This window comes from Prionailurus viverrinus, chromosome A2, assembly GCF_022837055.1.
Source record: "Prionailurus viverrinus isolate Anna chromosome A2, UM_Priviv_1.0, whole genome shotgun sequence".
NCBI classification, from domain to species: domain Eukaryota; kingdom Metazoa; phylum Chordata; class Mammalia; order Carnivora; family Felidae; genus Prionailurus; species Prionailurus viverrinus.
The window spans coordinates 3538219-3564032 of NC_062562.1; the positions used below are offsets into that span (position 1 = coordinate 3538219).

The 25814-nt window shown below is 50.6% G+C and overlaps 1 protein-coding gene across 6 annotated transcripts in view; it reads right to left on the reverse strand.

Annotated features, from left to right (window-relative positions):
• Positions 1 to 488: 488 nt before the first annotated feature.
• The window catches only part of ACER1 (alkaline ceramidase 1), a 46341-nt gene continuing 21015 nt past the window's right edge, over positions 489 to 25814 (reverse strand). For 2 of the 6 annotated variants that reach the window (XM_047849051.1, XM_047849049.1), the window contains exons 3-7: positions 5627 to 5741; positions 5403 to 5544; positions 4548 to 4685; positions 1499 to 1636; positions 489 to 1182 (exon numbers count right to left, since the gene is read on the reverse strand). In XM_047849051.1, coding sequence (XP_047705007.1) covers positions 1017 to 1182; positions 1499 to 1636; positions 4548 to 4685; positions 5403 to 5544; positions 5627 to 5705 — 663 coding nt within the window. In that variant the 5' untranslated portion in view covers positions 5706 to 5741 and the 3' untranslated portion in view covers positions 489 to 1016. Of the gene's footprint in view, positions 1183 to 1498; positions 1637 to 4547; positions 4686 to 5402; positions 5545 to 5626; positions 5742 to 11347; positions 11424 to 13257; positions 13395 to 20033; positions 20153 to 20590; positions 20640 to 25814 lie in introns of those variants that run through there. The other 4 variants (XM_047849050.1, XM_047849047.1, XM_047849052.1 and 1 more) reach the window with 4 other exon arrangements.

Below are 25814 nucleotides of genomic sequence, written 5' to 3' on the forward strand. Positions count from 1 at the left end.
CAGGATGGCTGGTCTCCTCTGGTCATGGAAGTTCATCCGGAAAGCGCACCCCCCCACCCCCACCCCGAGCACCCACTTGAAAGGGCTGCTTCCCCACCTCACGATTCTCTGAAACATCACCTGCTTTATCCCCGTGGCAGCACTTATTAGTGTCTGGAAATGCCTTCTGTGTCTTTGTATTTGTCCAACAGGTGTCTCCGCGTGACAGCAGGGACATCGTATGTCTTTGCTGTCTCGTATCAGCAATGGGTAGTGTCAGACATAAAGCATCTGTCCAACTCCACGCGCATTTGTCGAAGAGGTGAATGAACGAACGGGAAAACAGATGCAAAGCACATTTTCATATTACAGACAAGATGCTTCCGTTTCAAAGGTAGGAAAAATCACTTCCCCCAGATGAGACAACTAGGAAATCACGGAGCAGGATTCAAGCTTAGCTCTGCCCGACTCTGAGCCTGGTGCTCTTTATATTTCTTTTAAATGTTTATTTATTTTTGAGAGACAGAGCACGAGCCGGGGAGGGGCAGAGAGAGAGGGAGACGCAGAATCGGAAACAGGCTCCGAGCTGTCAGCACGGAGCCCGGCGCGGGGCTCGAAGTCACAAACCGCGAGCTCATCGCACGGCCGAGGACAGGTCCAGCAGTGACCACCGCTATTTATGAGATGCCCGGGGACCAAGCCCCCGCCTGAGGCCATTCGCAGTGGATGCCGGGTGATCGCAGCCCGTGGGGACCCAGCCTCACAAAGTGAACACAAAAGAGGAACTGAAAGAGAATAAGGGCGGGTCGTGGAGTGGACCCAGGCCGGGCAGCTCCCCCAGGTCATCAGACTACTGCACGGAAGGGTCGCGAGGTCCCCTGTCTTGGGGCGGGGCCTCGCAGGACGAGGAGGAAGGGGAAAGGGAGCTGGAGGAAAGAACCGTGAGTGTCTCTCAGGCTCCCCATCCAGTCCTCCTTCCTCAAGACACAGGGGACTTGACTTGGCGGGTGGTTGGCTGGTCAAGAAGCTGGCAGACATCAGCAGTTCTTGTCATCACGGACTTCCACGTAGGGGAGCCCCACGGGCCACGTGTCCCGAGGCCAGTAGCGGACTTTGAGGGTGTGACCTGGCATCTCATACCTGGCGTCCACCAAGGCCATGGTAACCATGCCATAAGGAAAGGTGATGCTGATAAGCACATGCCTGTAGGGAGCAGGGAGGAGGTGGTGAGGGCACAGGATGTCCCCGAGCTAGCCCGATGCCCCCTCCTTGCTTCTCTCCTTACTTCTCATGGGTCCTGACCTCTCACGGGTCCTGACCTCCCAAAGGGACCTTCTGGACTTGACCCTTGACTGAAACCAGCACCCCCCCCCACCACACACACACACACACACACACACACACACAGGCACTCCCAGTATCCGTGCCTCCCCTCTCTGCCCCCAGGCTCCTGCTCCAAGCTCTGGCATCTTGAGATTTTCTGGTTCTGGGGCTCCGTACCGCCAGGGCAGGTCCTTACCAGATGCTGTGCAGGTAAAAGAAGTTAATCCATTGCCAGAAACTGCAAAGCACACGGTCACTGATCCAGCTGGTCAGCGCGAAAGCCCACAACACCACAGACACCTCCATTATGTGCCGAAGCTCCTTGTTGTTGGTCCTAGGGAGAGAAGGAGGAAGATCAGAGCCTGGCTCGGATAGCAGAGCCTGCAGGGGCTGATGGGAAATTCCTCCATCCAAGGAGATGAGGCCGGGAGCAGGGAATGACCAAGAGTACAAGGGGGAGGGGGCCCAATTTGTGCTTGTTGTTAACGTTTGCTGAGCACTTATAGGATGCCAGGTACAGTTCTGAAAGTCCTTCGGGTCAGGGGCGCCTGGGTGCCTCAGCTGGTTAAGCTTCTGACTCTTGATTTCATCCCGGGTCATGCTCTCACGGTTCGTGAGTTCAAGCCCTACATCGGGCCCTGTGCTGACAGTGCAGATCCTGCCTGGGATTCTCTCTCTCTCCCTCTCTCTGCCCCTCCCGAGCTCTCCTGCACGCACGCTCTTTCTCTACCTCTCACACACAACATAAATAGACTTAAAAAACAATAATAAAAGTCCTTCAGATCAAAACTCGGCCCTGACAGCAATGCTATGATTCTCGTTTTGTAGACGAGAGAGCAGGTGTGCGAGATTAAGGTATCGCTCTAACCGCACCCAAGGTTACACAGCCAGCAAGTGGAGCTGGGGGCTGAGCCAGGCTTGGCGGACTGCGGATTTCTTAATCAACTAGCCCTTCCCTGTTTGTGAGTTTGGGGCTCTGTGTGCACAACTGTGAGTCAGTTCAGGAGAATTCCTGTCCGTGTGGCTATGAGAACGTGCATGTCCATATGTGGGAGGGTAAATTCCCTGGAGGCCACGTCTCTTGGGACGACTCACGCTCAGAATCTGTTTCCCCAGCAGCAAAGCTGACTCCGTGTCCTTCAGGAAAGAGCATATGAGGGAATATGGTGAGGCAATGACTCCTTTATGGTTTACAGTGCGGGCCCTGCCCCCTAGTCTAAAACGGGACAGTTTGAACGTCACACGAGAAAAAGAACAGTGAGGAAGCACTGGCGAAATCTGAACAGAGTCTGAGGTCTAGTTAATGCCATCGTCAATTTCCTCCTTTTGAGGCTGTACTATGGTTACACGAGACACTCCGTTGGAGAGGCTGGGGGGAGCTGGGGGAAGGAGACACAAAACTCTGTACTATTTTTGAAACTTGCCAGGAGTCTGCAATCACTTCAAAATAAAAAGTTAAAAATAGGTGATTGCAATGGATCGAAACACCTCTAGGACGTAAACATCCGTGCGTTCATAATAATACTTTTTAAAAACTTTCCGGGGTCCCTACTCAGGTTCATAATAATACTTTTTAAAAACTTTCCGGGGTCCCTACTCAGGTAAGGCCCCAACTCATTACGCTAGAAATGGATCAGTTAAGGGAAGCACTCAATGATCAGTCCTATCATTCCTGTGCAAAGCGTATTTCAAGGTTGATGAGTGAAAGTCCTTCTTAATGGAGGAACTCCAGATAATCACTGCAGGAGGAATTATGGGCCTGATCAATCTTAATAGCACTAGATGTGGAATAACCACTCATTATGGGGGTAATGGGATGGAAAAAGAAGCACCCAGAACCACACATGACACATTCTGGCCTAAAAACATGTAAACCTAAATCCAGATCTAAATATTAATTTTCAGGAAATACCAAATATGTGTCTATATCTATCTATATCTATTCTATATCTATATCATCTATATCTACATATATCTATATCTATATCTATATCTATATCTATATCTAACACAATGAAAGACACCACACAGGAAGCAGACAGCTACATCTAGAATATTCTACAGGACAAAATGATGAAGCTTTTCTGTTATCAAATCAGAGGCAGGAAGACAGGGGAGGGAGGCAGAGACTGCTATGATATAAAGAAAACCTAAAAGACTGTTTGCATCCCACTTTCAACATGACTAGTTGTAAGAAGACATCTTGAGAAACTGAGGCAACATCACTTCAATCTGGGTATTGTCAACTTGGTTAGCACTGTGTACGCCGTATCTAACATTTGTCCCTCTAGATCCTTCCCTGACGCTCTCCGGTCTGCCCTATGCCCCAGGGAGGTGGGATGCTGAGTTGTGTGGACTGAATGCTTCCAGTTCGATTAGCTAATGGCTTCTAGTTGGATAGCCAATGGTTCCCAGTTGAGTTGGCCAATGGTTTCCAGTTGGAGTAGCCAATGGTTTCCAGCTGGGTTGGCCAATGGAGCACCCCAGCAAGAAACCAAAGGATACGGGGAGAGTACGGTTAGAATATTTGTTTCTCTGGCCTCCTCCATGTGGGGTTGACTCAGGCTAGCTGCAACCAGCAACTGGAGGTGACATTTCTTGCTAAGGAGGCCCTCTCCACAGGGCTCTCTCCTTCCAGACTCTTGTAATCACTCCCTCCCATTACCCCCACCCAGGTATCCTGATGGTCATAGGAGCCCACGCTTATTAGCACAGGCGTTCTAAATTCCCTGGTCATTTTCCTACACCTGCCATCTCCTTTGTAAACAAGCCTTTTATTCAGCTCTCCTCAAATGGCCCCATTTGAGAGTCCCCCCCCCCCACACCTCTATCCTGTCAAGGTCTAGTATGGGTTTAAAAAAAACCCTCTTAATTAGGAGGGTTAAATCCTGAAAAGTTCATAGGTGCCAGTGTATGGAATCTGGGGGAATGCATAACGCAAACGCTGACAGTTGTCGAGGCTGGTTAGTGGGCACACGGAGGTTTATGGTGCAATAGTCTCTGCTTGTACGTATGTTTGGGGTTTTCATGATGCAAAGGACAAGTTCTGCTATCAGACAGCCTTAGGTTCCAATCCCAACCGTACTCCTTGTTAGTAGATGATCTTGGGGAAAGCATATCCTCTCCTTGAGCCTGGAGTCAATGAGCACTCTGGGGCTGGGACTCAATGAGTAAGCAGAGGTGGGGGGTGCCTGGAGGGTGATGGGAGCCACCTCCCCGGGCAGGCGCCTGCGGCCACTACCCACTTCTTATACTCCTGGAACACGATGTAGAGGATGTGCACAGCGATGCTGTTGAGAACGTATGCGTTGATCACAGGTCTCAGGAAGGACAGGAAGGTGCTGACCACCGTGGTGATGAGGACCAGACAGGTGAACCGGGGCCTGAGGGAAGAAGGACTCAGCTGTGGGAGGGTGACTGGAAGGGTCCTGGGTGGGGGGGGGGGGTGGTTAGGCAGGGTCAGGAGATCTTGCGGCAGAGGTAGATGAGCAAAGGGAAGGGGTTCTAGGGAGCCCAACTGAACTCAGAAAAAGATCTTGAGGCTCCCAGGTGGGCTCAGCAGAGGGTCCCAAGAAGGGTCGAGGCAGGGTCTGAAGGGGGTGGATAGGGTGATGAGAGGGTCTCAGGGCAGCTCAAAGGGCTTAGTCAGCTCAGCAGACGGTGCCAGGGCCCAGGCCAGACAAGGGGTTCAGGGAAGTCAGGTAGGATTAAGGAAGGAATTACGTTGGTCCCAGACACTATCAGAAGAGGGGTCCAGGGAGCCTCAGGTGGGTCAAATAGCATCAGGAGAGAGATTCAGAGGGGTCTCGGGTCAAGAGAGGGGTCCAGGAGGATCCAAGGAAAGTTCCAGGGAGCCCAGGTGATAGGCTCATGGGAGAGGTCCCTGGGGCCCAGGTAAGCTTAAGTATGGGTTTGGTGGGTTTAGACACATTCTGGAGAAGGTACCAAACTATCCAGGTAGGATCAGGGGAGGATTTCCAGAGGAGGAGTTAAGTCAGATAAGGTTGGGAGAAAGCCCTGATCCGGCTGGTCGGGGGAGGGATTCCAAGGAACCCAGATGGGCTCTGATGGTACCCACAGAGGACCGGCCCCAGCCCCACCTGTTCTCTCCTAGGAAAGTGGGGAAGTAACAGCGAGGCATCCATATGCTGTAACTACTGGCCATCAGCCACAGGATAGCAATCTCATCCAGCAGCTGGCCCAGGAGGCTAAGCGTCATGTGGAAATACATGGAGAATAGGCCTGGAGCAAGAGACAAAGGTAGGTGGTCAAGAGGGCTGTCCCCCCAACCCCCGCCACCCCAGTGTCACAGACCCCCACCTACCTATGACCATAAAGAGGATCCAAGTGATATAAATGCAGCGGGAGCGTTTCTGGGCATAGGGGTACATCAGAAACATCATGAGAGGCCCAAAGATGAAGAAGGTGACATTGCTGAACTGGAAAAGAGCAGGACATGGGGAGGGGGTCGTCAGAAGCGGAGGCAGAGGAGGAAACCCTCAGTCCTTAGCCATTGGTCATCTGCCCTCTTTCAGGCAGTTAAGGAACCCAGAGTCTGGCAATCGGGCAGTTGATATTGGCAGTCAACCAGTCATCAGTAGATTCGTCACTCTGTTTTTCTGAGTTCATTCACTCATTCATTCAACGAATGTGGCAAAGTCTATCTACTGACTTCCTGCAGCATGCATTCTCCCCCTTTTCCTTCTAGAAATAAGATCCCCAACGTTTAGACACAGCGACGCAACTAAAGACTACATTTCCCAGCCTTCCTTGCAACTCGCTGAGCCCTTGTGACTTGGTCTGACCAATGGGATACGAATGCAAATGAATCTATTACTTTTTTTTTTTTTCATTAATGTGAGCTACATTTATCAGGATTTGCTGTATTAGAAAGTGAAACTGAGGGGGGCGCCTGGGTGGCTCAGTCAGGTAAGCGTCCGACTTCAGCTCAGGTCATGATCTCACGGTTCGTGAGTTCGAGCCCCGCGTCGGGTTCTGTGCTGACAGCTCAGAGCCTGGAGCCTGCTTCGGATTCTGTGTCTCCCTTTCTCTCTGCCCCTCCCCCGCTCATTCTCTCTCTCTCTCTCTCTCTCTCTCTCTCTCTCTCTCTGTCAAAAAATAAACATTAGAAAGTGAAACTGAGGGGCGCCTGGGTGGCGCAGTCGGTTAAGCATCCGACTTCAGCCAGGTCACGATCTCGCGGTCCGTGAGTTCGAGCCCCATGTCGGGCTCTGTCTGGGCTGATGGCTCAGAGCCTGGAGCCTGTTTCCGATTCTGTGTCTCCCTCTCTCTCTGCCCCTCCCCCGTTCATGCTCTGTCTCTCTCTGTCCCAAAAATAAATAAAAAACGTTGGAAAAAAAATTAAAAAAAAAAAAAGAAAGTGAAACTGAGAAATTTTCAAAATGCAGGACTACACCAGCACACATTCCCTTGGCCATCTGAGAGATGATGTCATCACTCATCACAAAGCCCCTAGAAGATTCTACGGTACCCTGGTGAGATAATTAGAGTGAAAAAGGCAGATAAAATCTTCATGTTATTATGAAAATAATTTTCATCTCGAGGAACCTCTGAAAGCTCTAGAGACCCCACAGTGTCCCTGGACGCTGTTTTGAGAACCATTTCCCTATGAATGGCAGAGCCAAAGGGCTTGATAATGTCGAGTTGCTGAATTCAGCTATTCCAGAACCATCTACCTCCAGACTTCCATTTCAAAAAATAATCAGATATGATCCTTTCTAGTTAGGCTGTTTTTAGTGGGCTGTTTCATTTGAAACCAAAGAATACCGGTTCCTGGGACTCTGGGTCCAAGTGATGTGGGATTGGGTCCATACTCCCCCTACCCACTAACTAGGAGGAGGTAAAATCAATGCTCTAACCTTCCATATCTGCATTTCTGACATCTGCATTATTGCTACCTCTTTGTGTCCTTGACCCAGAGGTCCCCAGGTCTCACTAGTCTATGAGTACAATTAAGGTGACAAGAACGTTTGCACCAGAATTCCAGGGATTCAGAGTCCCTGACTGCTGATACAGGACTTCAACGCCCCTCAAAGTTTCCCCCAGATATGTCTGGGCCACAGAGAGTATCTCACACGAGCTCAGAAAAAAGGTGTTCTCACATATATTTAAAAAAGGGGGGGGGCACGTGGATGACTCAGTCGGTTGAGCGGCAGACGTCCGCTCAGGTCATGATCTCACGGTCCGTGGGTTCAAGCCCCGCATCGGGCTCTGTGCTGACAGCTCGGAGCCTGGAGCCTGCTTCAGATTCTGTGTCTCTCCCTCTCTCTCTGGCCCTCCCCTGCTCATGCTCTGTCTCTCTCTGTCTCAAAAATAAATAAAAAAACATATAAAAAAGAAAAGAAAAGAAAAGAAAAGAAAAGAAAAGAAAAGAAAAGAAAAAAACGTGAGGTCAGCCTGCTTGCTCACTCATTTGCAGCCTTCTCTCCCCAATAAAATCTTCCTGTTGTAAAGGTCTCTTTCATTGCCTGAATCCCATCTTAGAAAGTGAAGAAACAGTGCCCTGTTAACTAGGGCACTCTGTTATTTCTCAACGTCCTGAAGACTAGGGCGCAAGTCAAAAGCAATGAGCTATCACCCCACACCAGTCAGAATGGCGAGTATTAAACAAGGGAAGAAGAAGAAATAACAAATGTCGGGGAGGATGTGGAGAAAGGGAAACCCTTGTGCACTGTGGGTGGGAAAGCAAATTGTGCAGCCGCCGTGGAGGCCCCTCAAAAAATTAAAAATAGAAATACCGCATGATCAGTTATTTTGCTGCTGAGCGTTTACCCCCCAAAACACAAAAACGCTAATTTGGAAGAGAGGGAGACACAGAATCCGAAGCAGGCTCCAGGCTCTGAGCTGTCAGCCCAGAGCTTGACGCAGGACTCGAACCCACCCACTGTGAGATCATGACCTGAGCTGAAGTTGGACACTTAACCGACTGAGCCACCCAGGCACCCCCAAAATCTTTAAAACCTATAAAGAAGATGTGGTCTATACATACATCGGAATACTACTCAGCTGTAAAATAGCATAAAATCTTGCCATTTTTGACAAATGGATGAACCTAGAGAGTATCATGCTAATAAGACAGAGAAAGATAAATGCTGTGCAATTTCACTTTTATGTGGAATCTTAAAAACAAAACAAACGAACAAACAAACAAACAAAAAGAACAAATTCATAAATACAGAGAAGGATCTGGGTGTTGCCAGAGGGGAGGGGGTGAGGGGTAGGCAGATTATGTAAAGAGATACAAGCTTCCAGCTGCAAAATAAATAAGTCACAGGGCTGAAAAGTACACCACAGGGAGTACGGTCAATAATATTGTAATGACCTTGCGTTGTGACAGATGGTAACTATACTTACCGTGGTGAGCATTGTGGAACATACGTAATTGACAAATCACTATGCTGTACCCCTAAAACTAATATAATATTGTGTATCAACTACACCTCAATAAAAAAAAAAACCTACAGAGCGCAGTGGTGGGTATAGGGAAATGATTTACCTGGTACAAGGCCACCCTCTAGGAGCCTAGGTCCTGGGCACCAGGCAGGTGTCCCAAGGCAGGCGTCCTTCTGATTCTAGGGAAGCCCATGGCTCTCCTTGGGTGATGGCAAACCAGCTCAAAAGCCACCATGAGGACCCTTGGAAAACTGGTTTGGCATGAGTGGAACTGGTCTGGTTCCATCGTTTTCCATGTCCTTGTTTTCCACGCCAAGGTGTCTGATGCCCACCAACAGACAAGTCAAACACATGTCTGGCATGGCCACCTAGCTCACAATGACGACACACTTGGTGTGTCTGAATCATGAGCCCTGTCCCCACCCCCCACCCCCCCCACACCCCCTACCGGAGTAGACGCCTATCCCAAACTGGGCCAATCAGATTTTCTTGGGAATTTGAAACTTGGAGCGAACGCAAAGCCTGGGAATCACCAAGATTGTGTCACGCCATTGTCAGTTCCCTAAGATCTGGGGATATTGTCTCGATGTTTAAGATACGTCAGCCGTCTCGCCACCACAAACAGACAAGACTGAGGCCACGGGGAGTCTGCCTTGAAGCTAAATCCTCCAGACCTGCCTTGAATCTCGGCCTTCCCAAGCAACTCATCTTTCCATTTTGAGATACCCCGGTACCTAGCCAATGCGTTTTTCCTCTTTGGTTGTTTTTTTTTTTTTTTTTTTTTTTGCTTAAGCTAGCTTTCTATTTCTTCAATCCAGCAAAACCATCACCATTGGTATATTAGCTAGGGTTCTTTGGTAGCAAGCAACAGGAAATGAATTTGGTGAACTTTTACCACAAATATAACTATGTGTGTATGTAATTACTCATTAAATTAGTTATCATTCAGTCATTTATTATGGCGAACTCATTAATCAAAAGAATTGCGGAAGACAAGGAAAACCAGAAACCACAACAGCTCTGAGCCTTGAATGGACAGTCTCTTCAGGAGGCAGCTTTTGGGCAACTTTGTAGCTGTTCTGTCCAGGCCCAAGATTCATCAAATTCTGGAGATGTTGCCGGGACCACACCCACCCTTGGCCAGAGGAGGGGGAGCTCCTTGACTGACCACCCCACTGAGATCATAACCAGCTGGAGAAGGGCAGCTAGGGGGTCATAGGGAAAATGGGGCCATGGATACTGAATACGGGCAAAATCCCAAACAAATCCTACATTCCCTCTGCCTTCAAACACCAGCCCTTAGGGTGTATGAAGCGTGGCCAGAGATGCTAAACCAACCAGTTTCCCAAACTCTAAACCCTCCATTTAAAACACATCTGTGACTCCCATAAATAAAATGCAAACTGTTAAACTTGACTTATAAACTCCCTCCATGACTCACCTCTCTCCACCTTCAACTTTATCATCTAGGTGTGAGGGATGACCCAGTTCTTCCAAATGAGCCATACTTTCTCTTACCCCTTAACCTCCAGAAGTTTGCACGTGCCGTCCCTACTGCCTGGAACATCCCTTGTCCCCACTTACCCCTCTTGGCCAGGCCAACTACACCTCCACCTGTCACCTGGGCATCACTTTCCGATAAAGCCTTCCCAATTCCCCAAGGCAGGGTCAGGTGGCCTCCCGCTGTGCTGTGTCCCTCTGTCCTAACGTTTGTCCGCCAGTTCTGGAACTGTCTCGCTCTCCCACTAAACCTGGCTCTCAGAACAGGGGCTGTGTCCTCCCCATTCAGGAAATATTTCCTGTTGACTGGACCTCAAAACAGGTTTACACGGATCACCAGTCACATACGTGAAAACACTTGGCAGAAGAATGTCTTGTGCCTGGAACATTCTGGATGGAAGGCGTTAGGACTGTCACTTTCTCACCTGTTGACAGCATGGTTTTGTAGACATTGCTTTTAATCCTCGCATGCCCCCTGCTCCGCCTCCCCATCCCCCCAACGTGTGGCTTTCTAGTTCTTTCTCTGGCAACGAGAAAACTGGATCTCAGAGAGGTGGAGTGACTTCCCTGAGGTCTCACAGCTCTGGGGGACTCCAGAGTTTGCTTTTACGCCCTGCCTTAAGAGACAAGAGGACTAGACGGGTGGCAATGATTAAGAGGGAGCGTCCCTGCTCCCTGGCTGCGTGACGTAATGTCTCTGGGTTTCCCTTTCCTGCATCAGTAAAGTGGGGGAGCATAATTAATGCTACTGTGGGGGCTGTTGGAGGGGAACGTGTGAGGCCAGGCACTGAAAGACTACATTGCCAGGGATGTGGTCCTAGCTCAATAAATAGCAAGGGCCTGCTGCGGCTGTCGTTGTTGTGGGAGGTAACAGTAACAGGCTTATCCTTGGTTTCCTTGCTCCAGGCTTGGGGGTCAGCAGAACCCAAGGCTGAAGTTTCCGAGAACGCCCCTGAGCGTGCAGAATGAGGGCAAAGGAATGGGCGGAGCCTCTGATTAATGGGCTCCAACTGGTTCCAGAGTCTCTGATACCATCAGAGACTGCCCTCTGCCAGGGCCTGCCTCCCTGCCTGGGGCCAGCCCGTTTCCCAACCCCTGGCCCCACCCAGCCTCTGTGAGGCTGGAGACGCACCTGCCCAGGACCAACAGCTGGACTCTCTGGGCCCCAGCCCCAGCAGGTGTCTTCATATTCATTCATTCACTCACTCACTGTTTGCTTACCAACCATTCCTTCAGTACCTACAATGTTGTTCAAATGCCACAACGGAGCCCCCAGACACAATCTGCCTTCACGGGTGTATCCAGTCGGGGTTTGGGACACATGGCAGGCCTCATTTGCCTTCTCTACCTCCGAGCGCCGCAGTGAGGATTAGAGAACCAAGGGCTCTGGGGCCAGTTTTGCTCACTGCCGCGCAATTCCACGGTCTAGCGCGGTGCCTCACACACAGCGGGTGCTCAGAAAGTTTTTGCAGACAATGATGCGTGCAGAGAACACACGTCAATAACGTAGCCATGCGCCTGGCCCGGGTGCTATCGTGGCTGCTGTGTTGCTTTGATTCTGGAATAATTTGCTCTTTTGATCACCGGTACCCTGCAGGGTCTCTGGCAAATAGATGTGGCTGGGTGCCTCAGGTCTGGAAGAAGGAAAGGAGGGGGGGGGGGGGGGAGAAGAGAGGGAGGGAAGAAGGAAGAAGTGAGAGAAGAAAGGCGGGGAGAAGGGAGGGCGGCAGACAGACCAGAATTGACTGCCCACCTCGGCCTTGGGAAAAGGCAGTGGGGGAACCCCTTTCTCACTTACCCCGGCCACCCAAGCGGCCCCTCCCGCCCCCCACAAACGGCTTCTCTCCCACCCGTCGTTTCATTTGTGGGTTCCACCGATTCAACCTTGACGGTGACCTCCGTGGGGACAATACCCACCTATTCGACCCCTGGCTGTGTCCCCAACACCCACCGAGCGCTCCAGAAAAAAAAGCTGCCGAATCAATCAAATCAACGAAACACCCCCCAGCTCTTCCTCCCCACCGCCAAAGCTCTGTCACCTGTCGAGGACCCCCCTCCGCATCCACTCAACGTATGCGCGTGAATGTGGGGGCAGGGCTGGGGGGTGTGCAGCTAAAGCAGCAGTCACAGACCCTCCCTGAACGGGACTTACTAGCATGAATTAAGAAACACATAATTAATTCTTAATCACACAGTAACTGAGCGGCCTCGCGATGCTGTGGTTAATTAAGTGAGAGACTCTGGGACCGGGTGGGCAGACGCAGCTTTTGGGCCCGTGCTATTTACCTGCTGTGCAACCCTGGGAAAGAAACATACACTCTCTGAGCCTTTACCCCCCACTTGTAAAATGTGGAGAATAAAGAGTCCCTACTTCTTAGAATTGCTCTGGGGGTTATACAGGAAGTGCTACCTGTTAAGTGAAGGTAATACACCAACACTTCCGCGTCTCTGGCCATGTTTACCTTCTAATAGTAACAACTTTATTCAATGCTTGGGATGTACCAAGAACTGTACATTTTTTTAGATCTGTTTTTTTTTTTTTTTTCCAAATGGAGGTATAAATCACATATGCTCAAATTCACTCTTCTAACGTGTGAAGCCCGGGGGCGCCTGGGTGGCTCAGTCCGTTAAGCACCCGATTCTTGGTTTCAGCTCAGGTCATGATTTCATAGTTCACGAGATCGAGCCCCGCATTGGGCTCTGTGCTGGCAGCGTGGAACCTGCTGGGGATGCTCTCTCTCCTCTCTCTCTGCCCCTCCCCAGCTCGTGCACGCATGCACATGCGCTCTCTCTCTCTCAGAAATAAATAAATTACCTTTAAAAATAAATATATAAAGTGTGCAAGTCTGTGGCTTTACTATTCATGAGGTTGTGCAACCATCACCACTCTCTAATTCTAGAACACTCTCACCTCCCCAGAAGGAAACCCTGTATCCATGAGCACTCCCTCCTCCCCCCGCCCCCCCCCCAGCAACCACGAATCTGCTCCTTCGGCTCTGCAGATTTGACTCTTCTGGGCATTTCACGTGGATGGAATCCTACCAAACGTGGCCTTTGGTGGCTGGCTTCTCTCACGGAACGTCCTGTTTCCAGGGTTCATCCACGTTGTGGCATCAGCGCCTCCCTCCTGTTTATGGCTGAGGAGTAGTCCATTGTGTGGACGAACATTTGGGATGCCCAGCAGTTGTTTTGTCCTCTCCACGGTCCTGTGAGTTAATTACTATTAGTACCCCACAGCTGCTCCCTTTCTGAATAAGTACTCAGCGAATATTTGCTGAATAAATAGGAAGGGAGGAAGGAAGGAAGGAAGGAAAGAAGGAAGGAAGGGAAGAAGGAAAGAAGGGAGGGAGGGAGGGAGGGAGGAAGGAAGGAAGGAAGGAAGGGAAGAAGGAAGGGAAGAAGGAAGGGAAGAAGGAAGGAACGAAGGGAGGGAGGGAGGGGCGAAGGAAGGAAGGAAGGAAGGAAAGAAGGAAGGGAAGAAGGAAGGAAGGGAAGAAGGAAGGAAAGAAGGAAGGAAGGAGAAGGGAGGAAGGGAGGAAGGAAGGAAGGAGGAGGGAAGAAGGAAGGAAGGGAGTCTTTCTTTCTTCCCAGTACCACCTGGCATGCTGTACCCTTGACTTCTGTTTATTTTTTGTCTCCTCCACACCCAGGACACCAGCCCCATAAGAGGAGGCATTTTGGTTTGCGTTGGTCATCTCTGTGCCCCCAGAGCCTGGAACAGTGGCTGTCCCAATTCTTGCTGACCCATGCACAAAATGGAGGGGCCGTTATCTCTTTGAGTTGGACTTTTTCTGAAGCAGAAGGCTTTTTCTGAAGCAGAAAAGAGGTCCAGAGGGACCTATCGAGTCTGGGCCAGCATGTGTCATGGGCATGATCACCATTGTGTGAAATTATTCAGTTAATAGTGTCTGCCCTCCCTGAGAGCGGGAACCATGCCCCTTCTCATTTTCCGGGAGCGGGGCGGCTGGCACAAATGATTTTGCTGTGAATTCGATGAGAAGGAATACAGAAGAGGGAGGTATGGTTTAAAACTCACGGGGGGCACCTGGGTGTCTCAGTCAGTTAAGCATCTGACCCTTGATTTCAGCTCAGGTCATGATCTCGAGGTTGGTGAGTTCAAGCCCCACATCGGCCTCCATGCTAAAGGTGCAGAGCCGCCTTGGGATTCTCTCTCTCCCCCCTCCCTCTGTCTGCCCCTCCCCTGCTTGCATGCTCTCTCTTAAATGAATAAACAAACAGTAAAAAAAAAAAAAAAAAAAAAAAAAAACAGGGGCACCTGGGTGGCTCAGTCGGTTGAGCATCTGACTTCAGTTCATGTCATGATCTCACGGCTCATGAGTTCGAGCCCCGCATCGGGCTCTGTGCTGACAGCTCAGAGCCTGGAGCCTGCTTCGGATTCTCTCTCCCTCTCTCTCTCTCTCTCTCTCTCTGCTCCTCCCCTGCTCATGCTCTCTCTCTCCTTCAAAAATAAATAAACATTTTTAAAAAAAACTTTTAAATAAAATAATAAAATAAAACTCATGGGACCTGCTACTCACAGCCAGGGGCTCAGAGAGGGACAGGTCTCCCCCTGCACCACACAGCATTCAGAGCAGAGGGGCTGAAGCCCTCGCCCTGCAAAGGCCAGCAGCAGAAACGCTCAGTTGCAGAAAGAGGTAGGAGGTGTGGGCACTGCAGGCTCCCACTCAGGTCGCTCTGTGCCTTCCATTGTACCCACCCCCATACTCTTCGCACTCATTCCCACCCCTGCACCCCTGCCCATCCAATCCCCCCCACACCCCCGTCCAGCCATCCCCTCCCTTTGTCCTGTACCCAAGCATCTGAGAAGGAGCTTTCTGGAGAGGATGAGACGCAGAGCTTCTGAAGCTTTGGCAGGACCCCAGGAAAGAAATTCAGCAACACAGCTGCTTCTCAGAGCTGACGGGGAAGGGGGGGGGGGGGGGGGGCTTGAAACTTCCTCTCCCGCCACTTGAAACTCTCCTAAGTTGTCAGCAGCCCAGAAGGAGGCCACACCTGGAGGCCACCAGGCTAATGCCAGCAGAAGCAGACTGAAGCAGCCCACACCTTGACTTCTCCCCTGCCCCACCCAATCCAGGCCCTCCCACACCCTTGACCTCTATTCCTGTTGGATCTGCCGTCCTGTCTCTCCGGGGCCCATCTATGGCGGGCAAGCAGGTGTCCCAGCCGCTTCCCACATCATTGACTCTTCGCTGTTCAAAAGTCATCCATGGCTCCCCGGTGCCCTCACCATGGAGCCCACACTCCTCTGCTTGGCATTCCTCATTTGGCACCTGGAAACCTCACCCACCTTTCCCTCAGCCCTCGGTTCCTCCCCCACCGGCAGCCTGGGCTCTGGCTTTAAACCAACTGTGTCTTGAGATGCTGTTCTCTCTCGCCTCAAGACCTCTGCTTCTGCTGGCCCATTTGGTCTGTATGCCTTGGAGACACTTACTCATTCTTCAAACACTGAGATCCCCTCCACATTCAGCAGGCACAGCCCTAGTGGGTCATCCCCATGGCTCCCCTCTGCTCCCTCTGGTCCCTTTACCCTCCCTCTGCCACAAGCTAACCATGGGGCGGGGCAGATCTGACCCTGGACCCCCCACTTGCTTAGCCCGGGAGCACATAGCATCCCTGGGACCCCGGGATCAATCAGCACGCATTGGTTTATGGCGTTCTTGTTGGACGAATGCATGAGCCCAATGAGTCTATCAGCAAATGTGGGACGTATTTCAAACACTCCGACTCAGCAAGCAAAACTTGCTCGTCTTCATTTCTTCTCATATTCTAGCCACGGAAACACTCCTACCCTTCCCTAACTGTGCAGTCCCCTTCATGTCCAGAACTCAGTACATCCTTCTCTCCTCTCCTCCCTTTTCCTTGACTCCCACCCTGCTTGGCAAAACTTCCTGCTCATCCTTCAAACCCGATTCCCAGGTGTCCTCCTCTGTGAAACTTGCCAACACGCGGGATGAGTCCTCCAGCGGTTCCTCCTTCCTGCTTCTATTCCCTGATCATGTGGCCCTGGGTTTTGCCCCAGATTCAGCCAACCCTGCGAGCAGTGCATTGAGAAAGCGAAATATCCTTCAGAGGTGCCTGGGTGGCTCAGTCGGTTGGGTGTCCAACTCTTGATTTGGGCTCAGATCGTGATCTCACGCTTTGTGAGATCGAGTCCTGCATCGGGCTCTGCGGAATATGCTTGGGAGTTTCTCTCTCCCTTTCTCTCTCTTTGTGCCTCCTCCACTTGTGCGTGTGCTCTCTCTCTCTCTCTCTCTCTCAAAATAAATAAATAAACTTTAAAAAAAAACTCTTGCTACTGTTGGCGGGAATGCAAACCGGTGCGGCCGCTCTGGAAAACAGCGCAGAGGTCCCTCAAAAAATTAAAAATAGAACTACCCTACGACCCAGCAATTGCACTACTAGGAATTTGCCCAAAGGATACAGGAGTGCTGATGCATAGGGGCACTTGTACCCCAAAGTTTATAGCAGCACTTTCAACAGTAGCCAAATGATGGAAAGAGCCTAAATGTCCATCAACTGACGAATGCATAAAGAAAATGTGGTTTACATATACAAAGGAATACTACTTGGCAATGAAAAATAATGAAATCTGGCCATTTGCAACAACATGGATGGAACTAAAGGGTATTATGCTAAGAGAAATAAGTCAGAGAAAGACAAATACCATATGATTTCACTCATATGTGGAATTTGAGAAACTTAACAGATGATCATGAGGGAAGGGAAGGAAAAATAAGATAAAAACAGAGGGAAGCAACCACAAGAGACTCTTAAATATAGAGAACAGACTGGGGGTTGATGGGGGGGGGCGGGGGAGAGGGGAAAGTGGGGGATGGGCATGAAGGAGGGCACTTGTTGGGATGAGTACTGGGTGTTGTATGTAAGTGATGGATCATTGGGTTCTATTTCCGGAAGCCAACACTATACTGTACGTTGGCTAACTTCAGAATTAAAAAAATAACAAAAAAAATATTGTTACATATTTTGTCTTCATTTATAGACCTCGAGCAAACACCTGCTTTTAAAGAGCTTTGTGGTATTTCGCCAGAACGTGCTGAGCCCTCACAGGTTGGTGAAAGTGTTATGGCTTCCTTTTTATTTATTCATTCATTTATTGCAGTTACAAATGACTCAGACAGGACTTTGTACGTAAATTTTGTTCACCATTGGGATTATCTCTGTGATGCAAGTTCCTGGAGGTTCAATGACCGAGTGGGGGCGGTGAAGGTGCTAGATGTACATCTACATCTCAACACAACTTGACACATTGCACACAGAACGCTGCGAGATAGGAGCGTGCCCGCATTTGCTGCAAAACAAACTCGGTTTTAATTACTGACTTGAGAAGCCAAAAAAGAAAAGATCTTATTATTTTCTAGTTGGCTGCTTATTATTTATGTATATGTAACAATTATTGTTATATCATATAAGATATACTATAGTATATACAGCATGTAATACACAATATGTAATAAATACATTATTATATCTTATGAATATTATATATGTGTGTGTATCATATACCATATAATAAATATATTATTGTATAATATAAAATATTATATATTGTGTATGTATATTATATACAATACGTATATACAATTCTATCAGAAGCTGGCAAACCATGGCCCTGTACCGATTCTATCCAATGTCTTCTTTTGCATGGCCTGTGAGCTAAGAATGACATTTGTGCTTTTAAATGGTTAAAAAAATAAAACAAGAATAGTATCTTGTGACACGTGAAAGTTACATGAAATGCACATTTCAGTGTCCACAGATAGAGTTTTATTGCCACACGGCCCCCCTCATTTACTTATATACCGTCTGTGGCTGCTTTCCAGGTACAATGGCAGAGTGGAGTCCTTTCCACAGGGATTGTATGGCCCCCAAAGCCAAACATATTTAACATCTGGCCTCTACAGCAGACGTTTGCCAACCCCTGACCTATATGACTGATTAGCTCTGCTGATGGGTTCGGGCTACTCAGAAGTGTTTTAGAGGAGAGAATCTTGGGGAGACCCTTTATAACCTAATCTGCATTCAATTCCTTAAGTTCTGGTGGTTTTGCCAGAGCCTTTCCTTTTCTTTTTAATTTTTTTAATGTTTATTTATTTTTGAGAGACAGAGAGAGAGAGAGAGAGAGAGAGAGAGTGCAAGCGGGGGAGGGGCAGCGAGAGAGGGAGACACAGAATCGGAAGCAGGCTCCAGGCTCCGAGCTGTCGGCACAGAGCCCGACGCGGGGCTCAAACTCAAGGACTGTGAGATCGTGACCTGAGCCGAAGTCGGACGCTTAACCGACTGAACCCTCCACGTGCCCCTGCCAGAGCCTTTGTGATAGAAGAGAAAATATCCAAGTGTGTTCACACCAGGGAAAGGTAACTACTATTTTGTGAAACTTTTGTTTCGTTTGATAAGTACCTGGAAATGCAGGTGATGACGCTGTGGACATCTGGTATGTGTCATAGCCATGTCTCCTGCACCCTGGAAGTGTCCCCCACTCACTCAATTGGCTGCATTTAGAGGCAGGCTGAAGGGAGGCTCCCTGAACGCTCCTCCCCGAATCCACGCACAGAGGAGCGTTTCGCGTAGGCACGTGCGGCTAGACTGGGGTCTCAGCCCAGCCCTACAGCAGCCCTTTCTCGGTGCCTTCTCTGGGGCCCCCACCTCAGGGTGGACTGCCAGGGACTCCAGGGAGAAGGGTCCCAGACCCCCAAACCTCTTCTCCACCTCAGAGATCGGCACGTTCAGCCCCCTCCCGTTTTTCAGGCAAGAGCACTGAGGACCAGAGTCAGTATCTCTGTCCAGGAGGAGCAAGAAACAGGGAGACCACAGAGAAGCCCTGAATCTCAAACTTCCGTGCCCCTCCCCCCGGCTCTGGAAAGCCGTGGGGTCAAAGTAACAGGGCAAGAGTGAGGGAGGCATCTGGGACTGAGCTCCCAATCCCCAAGCCTCCAAAACATCTCTGGACCCACCAAGTTCAAATCCTAGCTCTAAGTGCCACGGTGACCCTGGGCATATCTTTCACCTCCCCTTTGAGCGCCCTCAGTATGCGCAGGGCACAGAGCAAAGCACGTTGCCTGCACCACCCACCGACCGTCCCAGAAGCTCCAGGGAAAAGGGCGGCCTGCCTTATTCACCACAGTCTCCCCAGCACCCCGCAGGAGGAGAGGCACGGCCACATGAATCTTCGGCCGCTTGCGTTTTCTAAGCTCTCCTGAAGTGCCACTGCCATCCAGGCATTTTGAGCCCTTCCGATATGGCCTCATACCAAGGATGGGGGGAAAGAGGACTACTGTGCCCAGAACTGAGGGGTCCCCGGGACATGAGACTTCCGATGCTGAAACCAGGATAGTCCCCAGCAAACTGGAATGAGTTGGTCAACCTAAGCTGGGGGGTACAGCTGAGAACAAAATAGACACAGCCGTCTCCTCCAGGAAGCCCTTCCTGATCCATCCCTCTGCCACTGGCTCATGGATCACCTCTGCCCTCCCCGCTCCCCAAGGCTGCCCCCGCACCTCCCATTAGAGCACCATCACCCTGGCTTGCGAATGCCTGGAGTCACATGCGTGTCCTCCGCTCCAGGGGAACAGGGAGCCTGGCTATTTTCCTGGTCACTGCTGCATTGCCAAAACCTACCACAGATGCCCCATGAATGAACAAAGGCCAGCACTCCTCGCCTAACAGACGGACGAAAGCTCAGAGAGGTGAACGCTCCAGCAGGATTCTCCAGCGGCCGTGTGGAGAAGCCGGGGTTTGAACCCCCCGTCCGGCGAGACCGCTGCCCCCAGCCCTCTCACCGTGTTGTAGAACTCGGCCACCAGCTCCGAGTGCTGAAAGTTACTCTCGCACCAGTCCACCTCGGAGCTCTGGTAGGCGAAGATGCTGGGCATCCTGATGTGGCGCCCGCTGCCCACTGGCTGAGTCTGGCGGAGAGCAGCATGAGAGCCTAGGAGGGCCGGGCCGGGTGAGACGGGCAGAGGGCAGCTGTTGCTCCACAGCAGGGAGGAAAAACCTGCCGAACCGCTCCCCGGTTGCACCAGGACGGCCTACCTGTGCGGCGGCGGTGGCAGCTGCCCTGGGCAGAAGCCGAGGGGCTGGCACCATCCAGGCAGGGCACGGGATGGCCAGATCATGGGCCTCCCGTCCCTACCCACGCGGAGTGGGAGTCAGGGGTCTGGTACGAGAACGGTGATTTAAAATATTAACGAGCCCCTGGAGATGAGTACCCTGGCTGCCCCCGCTTTGGAGGCGGGCAGACGGAGGCAGAGAGAGCAAAGCCACCTGCCGAAGGCACGCGAGGTGAAAACGCCACGATGTGGAAACAGGCAGCTGAGTCCAGACTCTGGGCTCTTACCCATTAGGCTGAACTATGTCCACGCTGTCAAAGCTCGGTGCTGCTTGTCGCCACACCGGGGGCAAGGGCAGCACACGCAGCCCGAGGGGCGTGGCTCGGCTCCCTTGTCGTCCTTGGCTGTGTAACTTTGCCCTATCATTTCTCCTCTGGGGGCCTCGGTCTTCCCGTTTGTGCTATGGGAAGGCGGGGCTGGATTGAAGCCATTTCTCTCGGGTGGTCAAAACTACGCCCAGAGTGTCCCAGCTTCTACCAGAGGCCACCTGCAAAACCCCCGTGAAGGGAGGGATCTGCAGAGTTCCAAGTCTGGGGGTCCCTGGGCCTGGCTTCCAAGGGCTGTGGCAAGCTCTGGTTTTGGAGTCAGCAAGGCCTGAGTTTGAATTCTGACTTCCTCCCCTTCCTAAGCTGTGTGACCTCCTGGGCAAGTGAACCCACCTCTCTGAGCCTCAGTTTGCTCATCTGTAACACGAGGAGGGTGGCGGTAGGCCCGGGTGTCTTTATAAAGGCACACAGAGATAAAGCCAGTCAAGAGCTTAGCTCAGTGCCTGGCCCAATGTGGGCCCAAGAGAAATGGCAAAATGGGTTTTCTTATTGTAGCCGATCTCGAACTTTAAGGCAACCCGTGGGAATAGTAATAACAGTGGCACATTTTACTGACCACTTACTGGTGCCAGGCTCTTTCCTAAGTGCTTAGCATTCAGTATTATTTCATTGAATGTTCTTGGCATCTTACCATCTCCAGGTCACTGGCAAAGAAACGGAAGCCCAGAGAAGTTAAGTGATTTACTCAAAGTCACACAGCTAAAAAGTAGTGAGAGACTAGATCCACACTTCCCTCGTGTGTAAGATGGGAATAATAGGGGCGCCTGGGTGGCGCAGTCGGTTAAGCATCCGACTTCAGCCAGGTCACGATCTCGCGGTCCGTGAGTTCGAGCCCCGCGTCGGGCTCTGGGCTGGTGGCTCAGAGCCTGGAGCCTGTTTCCGATTCTGTGTCTCCCTCTCTCTCTGCCCCTCCCCCGTTCATGCTCTGTCTCTCTCTGTCTCAAAAATAAATAAAAACGTTAAGATGGGAATAATAGTGCCTCTCAGAGCTGCTGTGCAAAGTTGGCCTTCACTGCTGGTGCATCCACTTCCCATTCATGGCAGGGAAATAAATTGATTTAAGCTTTATAATTCTGGGGGTGGTTACATAAATCTATACATGTGAAGAAATTGCACACACACACACACACACACACAGGAACGAATATAGCAGGTGTTGAGATCTGAATCAGTTCTGTAGATTAATCGATGTAAAGGCCCTAATTTTGAAACTGTACCACTGGAGAAAACTGAATAAAGGGTACAGGAGACCTCTCTGTGAAATTTTTGCAACTTCTTGCGAGTGTACAATTATTCCAAAATAAAAGAGTTGTGTTTCTTTTTCATTAACTGATTTAGGTTTTCAATTGGAGGAAGAACAGATCAGCAGACTGTGCTATATCAACACAATGGAATATAAAGGAGCCTGCCTTATAGAAGGAAATCCTGGCACCTGCTACAATGTGGATGAACTTTGAGGACATTGTGTTCAATGAAATAAACCAGACACAAAACAACAAACACTGTCTGGTGTCCCTAGAGGCGTCCCGTCCACAGAGACAGAGAACGGATGGTGGGAGCCAGGGGTGAGGCAGGGGGTGGGGAATCCGTGTTTCATGGGGACAGAGTCTCAGTCTGGGGAGGTGAAAGTTCTGGAGACGGATGGTGGGCAGGGCCGTACCATTATATGGAAGTCCTTTATGCCACAGCTTAGCCATGCAAACCGTTTCAAAATGGTTCAGATGGTCAACTTTAGGTTGTGCATATTTCACCACAGTTTTATTTATTTATTTTTTAATTTTTTTTAACGTTTTATTTATTTTTGAGACAGAGAGAAACAGAGCATGAACGGGGGAGGGGCAGAGAGAGAGGGAGACACAGAATCGGAAGCAGGCTCCAGGCTCTGAGCCATCAGCCCAGAGCCCGATGCGGGGCTCGAACTCGCGGACCGTGAGATCGTGACCTGAGCTGAAGTCGGACGCTTAACCGACTGAGCCACCCAGGTGCCCCACACCACAGTTTTAAAAAGCCAATGGTTGGGGCGCCTGGGTGGCGCAGTCGGTTAAGCGTTCGACTTCAGCCAGGTCATGATCTCGCGGTCCGTGGGTTCGAGCCCCGCGTCGGGCTCTGGGCTGATGGCTCAGAGCCTGGAGCCTGCTTCCGATTCTGTGTCTCCCTCTCTCTCTGCCCCTCCCCCGTTCATGCTCTGTCTCTCTCTGTCTCAAAAATAAATAAAACGTTAAAAAAAAAATTAAAAAAAAAAAATAAATAAAAAGCCAATGGTTTAGGTTTCTAAAGGGGGTTTTGTCTCATAAAACATCAATAAATAAGAGTTCAGGCAGAAGGTAGATAACATGAAAATCTTGAGGGTGGTCTGTGAAAGTCAGAAATTTGGGGATTACTGAGGCGCGTGCTCAGGGCCCAGCCCAGAGCCTAATGTGGCTGCTGTCACTGGTATACTCCTTGTTGTTATTATTACCCACAACTTGTCAGAGCTTCCATTTTCCACCCCCTGCCAGGTGCCCAGAGAGCTGCCTTCCAGATCCTCTGGGAAGACGGGAAAGATGCCAGGTTTGGAGATGAGATAAGTTCCCAGAGCCTGAATTAAAAGTGCTGCCCGAGTGGCTCTCTACTCCCCCAGAGCAGCTGGAATCCCACTGTCTAGCCATAGCCCTGGCCCCCAAATCCCCTCCCCAGGTGGGCCAGGAGAGCAAACACATACCAACCCCACCTCTCCCAGCCCAGCTGAACGCAGAGAGCCTGAGTCCCTGAAGGAGGGGGGTGGGGGGGGCGAGGTGCAGGGGGTGGGGTGCTGAGCACTCTGAGGCCCCTCCCTGTTCAAATCCAGGGCAGGGTACAACTGTCGGGATCTGGCCATCAGGGACCTCAGTGAAGGATTTAGCAGCAGGAAGCAAGGTGGTGACAGGTGCCCACGTCCGGTCCAGCCTGGAGAGTTTGGGAAATCATCCTGCACAGAGCCGGCTAGGAAAACAGCACAGCCAGATAAGTGTGTGATTTCTCTCTCTGCTAGGGAGAGAGACGGAGGCTAGCGTGTGCAAAGGGCCAGAGCCTGGGAGAAGGGGTGTATGAGTTCTGGGGGCTGCTTACAAATTAAGACAGTGGCTTCAAACAAGACACACATATTATGCTACAGTTCTAGAGATCAGGAGTTTGAAATGAGTCTTATGGGGCTAAAATCAAGGTGTCCACTGGGCTGGCTCCTCCTGGAGGCTCTAGAGGAGAATCCATTCCTTGCCTTTTCCAGCTTCTAGAAGCTTCCCGCATTCTTTGGCTCCGGGGGGGGGGGGGGGGGTGGGGGTGGGGGAGCATCCTCCATTTCAATGCATGCTGCTCCCTTTTGGATTCCATCATCACACCTCCCTCTCTCTGGCTGTGACCCTCTTCCAAGGACCCTGGGATGACACAGGGACCACCAGGACAATCCTGCAGAGTCTCTTTGCAGGTAACATTCCCAAATTTCAGTACCAAGGATGTGGGTATTGGGGAGAAACGCTAATCTACTCACCAAGGGGGAAGGAGGAGGGTCTGGGGGTAGCGGCATTGGGGGCTGAGAAGAGGGGTGAAATAAATTCGGGCTAGATGGATATGTGCACAGAATTGGGGATGAGAATGGGCACGGGGCTGGGGAGTGGACAGGGCGATGGGGTGTAGAGGGGTTTGGGAAGGGGCTGGAGACTGGGTGGGGGTTGGAGAAGAGGTCAGGGGTTTATGGCAGAATTGGAGATCGAGGTGCTGGGGATGCAAAGGAGCCAGTGTGGGCCTGTGGGTGGGGCTGGGACTCTGTCTCTGGTGGACAAGGGCATCCCTCCCACTCCCCTCACCCGGGCAAAGGTCTCACGTGTTCCTATTGGGGGGGAGGTCTCTTCCACTCTTCTTCTCCCTCCCTTCAACACCCTCCCCAGGTTTGAAGCTGGGGTCTGTCCTTGGCTTCTGTCAACTGCCAGTGCGCACCTGGTCCAGGTAACTGGTCACAAAGACCATCAGGCATCCCAGCCCCGCCACGCTGCTCAGTTGCAAGGCCACTGTTAACTCCTCTCACCCCCACCATGAGCCTCAATAGGAAAGGGACGGATTTCTTCTTACCCGTGTTCTCATAAGCATCACATAACGGGTGCGCATCACAGAAAACACAAGTCAGCAAAGAGAAAATTAAACCCCCTGATCATTTTACAGTCTGGACATCCTAAGTGCTGTAAATATTGAGATATTTTCAACTTAAAAAATTGCTTATGTAATTTTTTTTACAAAGATTTGGGTATATGTATGTTTGTTACCGAATTTTTTCACTCAAAGTGTCATTAATACCCTTCCATAGTTCAAAGCATATAGAAAACCACATATGACACAAAACTTACCATCTTAGCCATTTTAATCTATGTGTCTATGTATCTATCTACGTATCTATCTATCTATTTATAGAGAGTGGGGAAAGGACAGCGGGTGAAAGGGAGAGAGAATCCCAAGCAGGCTCCACACTATCAGGGCGGAGCCCGAGGCAGGGCTTGAACCCACGAACTGTGAGATCACGACCTGAGCTGAAATCAAGAGTCTGATGCTTAACCGACTGAACCACCCAGGCGTCCCACCATCGTAACCATCTTTAAGTTCACAGCTCAGGGGCACCAAGCATATTCACATTTTTGTGCAACCACCCCCACCATCTGTCTCCAGAACTTTCCATCTTCCCAAACAAGACTCTGTCCCTAAGAAATACTGACTCCCCACCCCCTCCCTCAGCCCCAGCACCCACCATCGACTTTCTGTCTCTATGGATGTCACTCCTCTAGGGACCTTCTATGAGTTCCAGTCTGAGTTTGAAGGCCAAAGAGCCAGAAACACCCATGTCCAAGGGCAGGAAAAGCATCTCTCTCAGGCATAGAGCAAAGTCCCCCTTCCTCCACTCTTTTCTTCTATTTGGGCCCTCCGTGGCTGGGATGATGTACATCTGCACTGGTGAGGGCATCCTGTTCACAGAGTCCACTGATTCAAATGCTAATGTCTTCTAGAAACACTCTCACAGACACGCCCAGAAGAAATGTTTTACCAGTTACCTGGGCATCAGTCAAATTGATACATAAAATGAAGCATCACAATGGGTGCTTCACTATCATTTTCTTTTCTTTTT